The sequence below is a fragment of the Lontra canadensis genome, unplaced genomic scaffold (genome assembly GCF_010015895.1).
Source record: "Lontra canadensis isolate GAN:19392208 unplaced genomic scaffold, GSC_riverotter_1.0 scaffold276, whole genome shotgun sequence".
Classification (NCBI taxonomy): domain Eukaryota; kingdom Metazoa; phylum Chordata; class Mammalia; order Carnivora; family Mustelidae; genus Lontra; species Lontra canadensis.
In genome coordinates this window covers 203,703-213,637 of record NW_022631270.1, presented here as the reverse complement: position 1 = coordinate 213,637, position 9,935 = coordinate 203,703, and the positions used below count along the sequence as shown (strand labels likewise).

Sequence of the window (9,935 nt, the reverse complement as noted above, 5' to 3'; positions counted from 1 at the left end):
GCCCTGTGCATCAAACAGGGCCAGGCAGAGGTTGCAGGGAATCTGGGGACACATGTCTGAGGGAGGATCCCTGTGACTTGCTGGCAAGGGCAGATGATTGAGAAAGCAAATCAGCAGGCACAGACAAATTACTGGCAGGATCAACACAGACAGGGCTACCAGGGAAGGCAATCGTTGAGCTAGTTCTGCAAGATCAGGTCGCTGGGCCAGACTACCTGGAGACTTCTTCCACTCCCAGGTGAGAAGGAAGAAATGAGTGGTCTTTGACAGCCTCTCCCCGCCCTTACGGTATATTGCTGCCGGAAAGCATACGGATGCCAGTCTCACATACCTGATAGGGTCCCTGGTTGCAACCACAGTAGCTGCTCTCCATGGTGTAGCTTTTGGACACCCCCATCTCTCTCCACACCACCACCCGGGCCGTGGAGGCTCGGGATTTCTCCACGAGGAAGCTGCAGCTACTCATCGTGAATGCTGGGGCGAGCTTATCAAGGATTTTGGGAAGAGTCTACGATAAAAAAATAAAGCCATGATGAGTTGGGGAAGAGCATCATAAAAATTAGCATCTCAACATTTATTATTCATCTCAGTCTATCAATCACTTAATATATGCAGTTGCAACTCTTACATCATCCCGAAGAAAGAGACGCCAAGGGTTTGTCGCTTTTTGCTCTTAAATGAGGAAATTGAGACTTAGAAAAGCAACAAAGAAATAGCATGAATCCAACTACAAAGAGGCTGGCATGGGAGCCAAATGCCACACGGGCCAACCCCAAAGACCACAGTCTTTCAGGTCCGTGTTTCGGCATCCCCGTGGACCGATGTCGCACGGACACTCAGTCTCATGCATCACTGCTCTGAACTCAATGGAAAGCCACAGATGCCACAGGGACTGAGATTCAGAGTGACTCCACCCAATCTCACGGTTTCCCAGCTCTAAGTCGGACTAGGGACTGTTCATTTATCCCAGGTGTACAAGTCACCAATAACCACTGGGGGTCGCATATAAAGTTTCCTGAAAGAGTATGACTGCCAAAATGAGCTTTCTAGTCCCACCTTGTTTGTTAAAGATTTTATTCATGACACACACACACACACACACACACACAGAGAACAAGCAGAGGGAGGGGCAGAGGCAGAGGGAGAAGCAGGATCCCCACTGAGCAGGGAGACCTATGAGGCTCGATCCCAGGACCCTGGGATCATCACACCAGCCAAAGGAAGATGCTTACCTAAGCCACCCAGGCATCCCTCCAGTCTCATCTTATGATCCATAAATCTGAGGCTGGGCCAGTTACAAAAGTCTAAAAAGTATGCCTTTTCTGGGGGCATCTGGACTGCTCAGTTGTTAAGCATCTGCCTTCGGCCTAGATCATGGTCCCACCGTCCTGGGATCAAGTCCCACATTGGGCTTCCTGCTCCGCAGGGAGCCTGCTTTTCCCTCTCCTGCCTCCCCTGCTTGTATTCCCTCTCTCACTGTGTCTCTCTCTCTGTCAAATAAATAAATAAAATCATTAAAAATGTATGCCCTCTCTGGGTTCTAATGTATGCCCTCTCTGGGTTCATATATACATATATATATGTATATATGTGTATATATGATTTTATTTATTTATTTAAGAAAGTGAGAGCACACACAACAGAAAGCAGGGCGAGGAGCAGAGGGAGAGGCAGAGGGAGAAGAATTATCAGTCTGCTGATAATTTTCAGCAGACTCTGTGCTGAGTGCAGAACCCGTGATCAGGGCCTGATCACGACCTGAGCTGAAACCGAGAGCTGGATGCTTAACTGACTGAGCCACCCAGGCACCCCTCTTCTCTGGGTTCTTCTAGCCCACCATTTCCCAGAGTCGAAAAGTTTTATGTGAGACCACTTAATCTATTTTAGAAAGCATCTGTAGATCCTTGCCACTCACTAATTGACAGAGAGGGGGCTCCTAGTCACCAGATCTCCCCCATCCAAGGATGATGACTCAAGATATGATAGCACATCAGGTCCCTGGGTTAGTGGAAATACTGGACCTAGATAGTCCCAAATTTCTGTGATATTAGCAAGAAGGTTTCTCTACTTCACTATTCACAGAATATCCACACACAAGCATATAATATAAAATTATGTACATTTTGTAACAGTGAAACTTCAGGCTTCTGGACAAATTGTGGGGAGAAGGCAGAGCAGCAGGATGAGAATATGAATTAAGAAATGATTTTTAAAGAGATGCAATTTTGTGGGATGCCTGGGTGGTCTCTACCTGCCACTGCCCCTGCTTGTGCTTTCTCTTTCTCCCCCTCTCTCTCTCACAAATAAATTTTTTAAATCTTAAAAAAAAAGAAATGCAATTCTGTGAATTTCTAGGACATCGAGCAGATCTCTTAATATCCCTGGGTTCTTCCTGTCCCCATGTTTAATATAACTTAATTACATTAATATAACAATTAATACAAGTATTAATTATATTATAAATTACCTATGATATATGTGTAATGTAACACAGTTATTCATATAATTTAGTATGATCTTTATGTTCCCACACAGCTTACAGACCTGCAGCATCATCTGAGCAAGGAAACTGAGCTGCTAATGTCCTCAGTTGAGTTTCCACAATTGCCCCCATAACTGGTTTCATCTATCCAACCTTGTCCCCCTCTCCCTGTGATTCCTTCTCCCCGCTTTTCTCCTTCAAAGTGTTCACCACAATTACAGTAAAATTGATGTTCATGTAATTAGCTGTTTATTTTCTATCTTCTCTGCAGTCCAGAAGTTCCATAGGGCAGGTCTGTGTCTCCTTCACAGGAAAATCTCTACACACAGATGTGCAACCCTTGAGGGCACTCCGTAATTAGCTGCTGAAATAAATAGAATCTGCTCACCCAGACCCTTAGGGGACTGCTTAGACATAAATACAACATATACATACATACATACATACATACATACATACATATATATATATATATGAAACACAAACAGTGTGTGTGTGTATATATATCTCAACTAAAGTAATTTAAAAAACTTGAAAATAGTTTTAACTTATCAATGTTTTACCTTGCTGTAAAAATTCTAATTGGACATTATTTAAATGATCTCTCCTTTCTTTCTTAAGCGACCCTGATTTTCTTAATTCATATATCCCCTGTGCAAATGACCACACGTTCAATTTAACGGCGTGTCTCTCGGAAAGCTCTACAAGCTGGGATCCCCTCATTTACAAGGTGCAGTTGGCATACCCCTCCTATACACCCACTGCAATCCTTTATCCATTCATTAAATAATGGATTCCAAAACTACTACAGCATGGATAGTCAACTCCTGATTCTATATCTCTTGATTTCACACAAATTGATCTATGGCAGAGCGAGAAAGGAAGATAATGACAGCTCTAACAGCTGGAGATTGTCTTGCTCTGTTTTGTAAATGAACGAGGCGTAGATGAACTCTGTGTATGAACTGACCCACTGAGGCCTTGTTTCAGTTCTCCCAGGGATTTCCCATCTTGGGTGGGAAAAGACTCGGATGCTCAACTCTTTCCCTCCTGCTTGCTCTGTGCCCTTAAACTTAATCTGGGTTTCCAAAGCTTGAAAATTATAATACATACCTTTTCACTGAACACTTACTATGTATTTTACATGCATTAGCTCTTTTAATCATCACAAGTCTTCAGAGTAAGTTCTGTTATTATCTCATAATATAGAGACCCGTCAAGTCTATTTTCAATGGTCACAGAGATAGTAAGGACAAATCCAGAATATCAACCCAGATGTTCCGACATAGATCACATGAGCTTAGTCAAACACTGCCAAGAACTACTTCTTCAGTAAGTATTATAATCCCATAGACGTGTAAAGGGATATAAGGAATGAATGACAGAATGGACACACAGGGCGTGGCCCAGGAGGTGGCCTTCAGTGTGGTCTCAACACAGACCCAGCAGGGATCAAAAGACTAGACATGAAGCAGCGCTGAGAGTCAGCTGCATCCCCATAGACACTGACTCCCATCTTTCCAGGAGCATCTGGGTCAACAGCAGCCTCGGGGGGGGGGGGGGGGGGGGGGGGGGAGGATCCTGATTCATTAATTCCGGTTTTGAGGCATACCGTAGAAGCCCGAGTTGCATTTCAATTCATCTGCTTTCTGCGAACTCTTCCAAGCCCTGTCTGGTTTCCCAAATTCACAGAAAATATAACTCTCAAAGATGTGCTGACTATGAACTCCCCAGACAGCTCCCAGCTCAGGGCTCATTTTCAGGGAGAGGCCATCTCTGAGGCTCCAGTTCCCTGAGGTCAACCCTACAGAACTCAAATGTCTTCTCTCTCCTCTGAATTAAGCATGGGGCAAGGACCTGGCTGGGACTAGGGGTCAAAAGGATGAAATCTGGGTTCACGCTCCACGGTTTGAGTTGGAGCAGTCGTTTAACTCTGCTAACCCTCATTTTTGTCATCATCGAAGGGGGAGGGGTAGGACTAGACCCAACCTTGAGCGAGGGGGCAAAGCCATGGGCACCTTCAGTAAATGTGCAGTGTTTATTGTGCTCTTAAGAGCGGACTTTGCTGATGGGTGAAGGTTTAGAAGAGAGGGGAGTCGCTCTGCTCAAAATGTCAAACTTCCAAGATGGAAAAAACAGCTCTGAAAACCTCTCTTTGCTTTGTAGATTTCCCTTCTCCTCAGATAATCTCCTGTTTACTAAGCACCCAAGGAGGATTCCTTCCCGTTTTGACCCCCTCTTTCATCCTGAACTACAGAGCAGCAGACTCTCAGTTTAGCTTCTGTCTCACTGAGCACATGCTCTAGAAGACCACTGAGGTCAGCACGGGAGGTGAGACCTGGTGTTGAGTCACCTGGGTCCCCATCCCAGCTCTTGCTACCTGTGGGACTGTTAGACATTTCAGCTCATCTCTGCACCTCCCCTCCCTCACGTGTCAAATGCAGTGCTATTCAAAGTCCCTACTCACTCCATAAACACTGCTTAAGCATACCCTATTCGAGAATACACAGTAGTTGGGAAGATTAAAAGAGTGCACGCGGGGTGCCCCAGTGGTCTCCTTGCAGATGTTCCCAACTGGAAGCTTAGGAGAAAGATCAACGCTGGGAAAGATCACGAACAAGAGACGCTTCCCAGGCAGAGGTGCTGAACAACTCCCCTCAATCCACTCTGATCCGCAACTAGCGGTTAAAATTTTTTAAGGCTCAAGTTTTAATTATCAAAAAATTCACGTCACTCCATTTCTTCAGATTTCTCTTAAAATCAAACTTAGTTAAAAATCATTCATAATTTTTTTTTTTTTCAGGGAACGTCCTAACACCGCTCCTATCTGCCCCTCAGACATCTGTCCATTGGGATCATCTACTCAACTCTGCACCAATAGAGAGTTAATCAGTCTTCTCTGTATTACCTCCTAATATTTCCATTCTTGAACGTATTTTTCTGTCCTTTTAAGTTTCTGATATTCTACCTCTTTCCCCAACTGTTATTTCTTAGAAATCCTTGCTCTGCTCAGCTTCATTACATAAATATCTAGCACAGTGCCGGGCACACGGTACATAATCAATGAATGTTTACTTTTAGGCACGTGAACAATGCAATGATTTTTAGGAAATGTATAGAGTTTTGCAGCCATTATCAATAATCCAGTTTTTGAACACTTTTGTCACCATAAAAACTTGTCTTTTATGCTCACTCCAGTCAATCCTGCCCAAAGCAACCCCTGATCTGCTTCTTTACTCTGTAATTTTTGACTTTTTTGGAAATGTCACGTAAATCGAACCCTACATTTTTTTGTCTGCCTCTGACTTATTTTTAAGTTTATGTTTTTGTATATACCAGTAGTTTATCTCTCTTTATTGGGGGAGAGGCAGAGGGAGAGGGAGAGAGAGACTCCCCACTGAGCCAGGAGCCCGACATGGGACTCGATCCCAGGACCTGGGATCATGACCTGAGCCGAAGGCAGACACTTAACTATCTGCGCCACCAAGGTGCCCTAGATCTTTCCACCTTTCTAATAGAAGCATTCAAAGCTACAACTTTTCTCTAAGCACTATTTTAACTATACACCATACATTTTGATATATTGTATTTTTACTTTTATTCATTTTAGGACATTTTCTAATTTCCATCTGATTTCTTCTTTGGCCCAGGAGTTATTTTTGAGTACGCTGTTTAATTTCCAAATATTCAGACATCTCCCAGAATCTTACAAAAGTTGATCTATAATTTAATTCTGTCATGGCAAATGAACATACTTGTATGGTCTAGTATAAGGTCTACCTAGGATAATTCTGATGTGGACTCAAAAACAATGTATATTCTTCTGTTTTGAGAATTGTTACATATATATCAATCATATGTATCAATCAGGTCATGTCTTCTCTAGTTACTAATTTTCTGTTTGGTTGTTCTATTGCTTACTGAGAGGAGTATTAAAATAACCAACTACTATTACTGAATTTTTAAATTTCTTCCTTCAATTCTGCCAATTTCCGCTTATATATTTTGGGGTTATAAACATTCACTTACATTCATTATACTTTTCTGATTAATTATTCTATTCTGTATTACACTGGATGCTATCCTAGGTCTCTAAGGCTGTTGACTTTTTTTCAACATTTGTTTCTCTATTATTTAAGATTAGTAATTTTGGATTGACCTTCAAGTTTAATGACTGATTCTCCTGCCATTGTAGATCTGCTCATGATCCTATCTAGGGAAACTTTCACTTTGGTTGTGGTACTTTTCAGTGCAAGAATTCCTTGCTTGCAGGAAAGCAATTCCTTGCTTCCTTCCTACATCCCTCTCTCCCTCTCTCTTCCCTTCCTGTCTTCCTCCCTCTTTCCATCCTTCCTTCCTTTACTTCCTTCGTTGGTTTCCTTCCTTTCTTCCTTCCTTCTTCTCTTTCAGATTCTAATTCTGTATCAAAATCCCCATGACTGTGGTTGGGGCTTAGAGTAAACAGGACATTGAAGATAACTTGTTGGTTCTGCTCTAATTACCTTGAGGGACCCTCTACTGATCACCAGGAGTCCCGTTTCTGGAGGACATGAAGGAGAGAGTGAAGAAAGACTGAGGGAGCAGGGGAGGTATTTCTAGGTGAAATAGCAGTTTGGTGGATATTTATCTCTTTTATACTCATTAACCCAGGGAATGAAGCTATTGTATACCCAGTAAATTCATATACCCAGAATAATAAAGAACTTGGAAGATGTAGGTACCATGATAATTGTGATATTGGGATTTATAGTAGGAAATATGTATTTGTCCTTCATCCCTAGTCCCTGACATGGGGCTCCTAAAACCCTTGTAAATTCCTAAGTGATAAGAGCATTTGGAGCATCTTTTGTTATAATGAGGTGATTCTGGGAGGGCTCCTGGATCAGACTATCCCCACTGGGGATGGGAGTGGGAAGAGGAGCCGGAGACAAGTTAATAACTGACCACAGCTCCATGAAGAAGCCTCCATAAAATCCCAATAAATGGCATTTGGAAAGCTTCTAAGTTGGTGAGCACATCCACATGCCCGGAGGATGATACCAACCCCCGACCCCACAGGACAGAAGCTCTTATACTGGGACCCTGCCAGTCCCTGCCCTTATGTTTCTTATCTGGCTGCTCACCTGCATCCTTTATCATATCCTTTAATAAACAGGAAACGGTCAGTAAGTGCTTCCCTGAGCTCTGTGAGCCACTCCAGCAAATTACTGAATCCACGGCAGGAGTGGAGGTCATGGGACCCTCCAACTGAGAGCTAAGTCAGACAGAAGTCATGGGGAACCTGGGACCTGACTACTGGTGACAGGCACCTGAAGGAGGAGGCAGTCTTGTGGGACTGAATCCTTAAGCTGTGGGATCCGCTACTGTCTCTAGGTGGATAGCATCAGGATTGAGTTACATTGTAGGACACCCAGCTGGTGTCTCAGAAGTCCCTGGTGGGGTAAAACCCCCACAGATCTGGTGGCAAGTGTCGGAAGTTCTGTGTGAAAGTAAAGGAGAAAGACGCAGGAGAACTGGAGGGTTTTCCAACTCAGTAATTTTTCTTCATTTTCTATATACATTTGAAATAAAGGCCAGCTTTTATTTTGTGTTTGGACAATGTTGCCTCATCAACGTCTCTTCCCTTTATCCTAACAGTAAGAAGTCCCTCCTTCTTTACCCCTCCTTATCTTCCCCATTGGTTCAGTGGGGGAATCATGGAGCTCTAACCACTGGGACCCAGAAAAAACAGAATTAGCTTCAGTGGATCACTGCTCTGCTTTTCAGAGCATGCTCACACAGAGGGGTGCAGAGGGTCTGATTTTCTTTCAACCCTTCCTAGTTATTTAAGATCCTTTCATATACAGTATCATTTTGTTGCTCTCATAAACATGAAACAGAAGCAGTATTTGTGCTCTCCTCATTTCACAGGGGACGAATGGTGGTTCAGAGAGGTGGCATTAGTAATGACTCCTAGATGCACAGTTAATAATTGTAAATCCAGGCATTAAACAGAGGCTCCCTGTCTCCAATTTTTATGCCCTTTGCACTACATCATATCATCTAGAAAACAAAACACAGCAACCAGGTAGGAAAGCTATTATTCATCAAAAATAGAGAGAGGTTGTACACGCCTCCAACCTGTTTGTATTATAATCCTACAGTCGAAATAATGAAAATGGTTATTTAGGGGGAAAAAATGGGTGGGGCATGTGTCTCAAAGGCAAGAATATGGACATAAAGTGTCTTTTGTCATTGTCCCCAGGGCTTACCCTGTAGCCGATGTCTTCCAAGAGATTCGATGTGCCCACACTAGACTCTGCTTGCCACAAGGTCTCCTTGATGCTACAGCCATAAAGGAATACATTCTTCTTTTGAGAGTGGCCATGGAAATCACAGAAGACCTACAATGGCCAAACAAAGGAGAAAACAAACAAAACCCAGGTCAGGTCTATTGGCTGCTGCTGCTGCTGCTGCTGCTGCTGCTTCTGCTTCTTCTTCTTCTTCTTCTTCTTCTTCTTCTTCTTCCTCTTCTTCTTCTTCTTTTTTTAAAGATTTTATTTATTTATTTGAGAGAGAGAGAGAAAGAAAGGAAGAGAGAAAGAACATAGGCAGGGAGGAGGGGAAGAGGGCAAGGGAGAAACAGGCTCCCCGCTGAGCAGGAAGCCGGATGCCGTATTCAATCCCAGGACCCTCAGATCAAGACCTGAGCCAAAGGCAGAAAGTTAACCAAGGAGCCACCCAGGCGCCCCAAGTCTATTGGTTTCTTAATAGTTTGAAGTGTCAACTTTCTCAGACAAATACTGCTTACTTAGCAGAACCGGTTGCATGAGGATCACTGGTGATCTTGGTAAGAGTTGGTTGTATTGGTACAGCCAGCCACTAGACCTGTGAATGAATCCATCTGGCTCAGACCCAAAGAACCACCCAGCTTACCTGGATGATTCTAACATAGTCTCACTGGAAATAATGTGTAGTTTCTGCTTAAGCCACTGAGTTTGGGGGTTGTTTGATATCCAGCAAAAACTAACTGCTACAATAAGCTGTGTTCTTAATCTAAATATTTACTTCCCTTCCTTCCTCATGTAAAATACACTCATCTCTTCCCCCAAGGAAGCCTCCCTGAACACCCATCCTGTCACAGTATCAGACCCTCAGTCCAAACTCCCATGATGGTTTCCAGACCCCATATGTGCCTCCTCCTGATCCATGAACTGAAAAGGCAGTCACCTGCCTTCCAACCACCTACACACAATGGTGGAATGAAGAAACATTATTCCCAATAAACACTTATGTTTCAAAGAGGAGGAGGAGGATGGACACAGCAGTCACTTGTCCATAATGATTCTGAAATAATAGTGGGCAGGCACAGGGAGGTTCCTATATATGGAGTATAATTTAATTAAATATTATGTTTCCTCCCTGAAATCAGAAAAAGAGCTGGTGCTACAAATGGCATTTGGTGATACAATTG

General features: G+C 43.3%; 1 protein-coding gene across 1 annotated transcript in view; it reads right to left on the bottom strand.

The window, feature by feature from the left end:
* Positions 1 to 331: 331 nt before the first annotated feature.
* LOC116862614 (cytosolic carboxypeptidase 4-like) overlaps positions 332 to 9,935 on the bottom strand; it is a gene marked incomplete at its 3' end in the record, with an annotated part of 169,333 nt that continues 159,729 nt past the window's right edge. The window contains exons 5-6 of the mRNA XM_032849972.1: positions 8,734 to 8,865; positions 332 to 508 (exon numbers count right to left, since the gene is read on the bottom strand). Of these exons, the coding sequence (XP_032705863.1) occupies positions 332 to 508; positions 8,734 to 8,865 (309 nt within the window). The remainder of the gene's footprint in view (positions 509 to 8,733; positions 8,866 to 9,935) is intronic.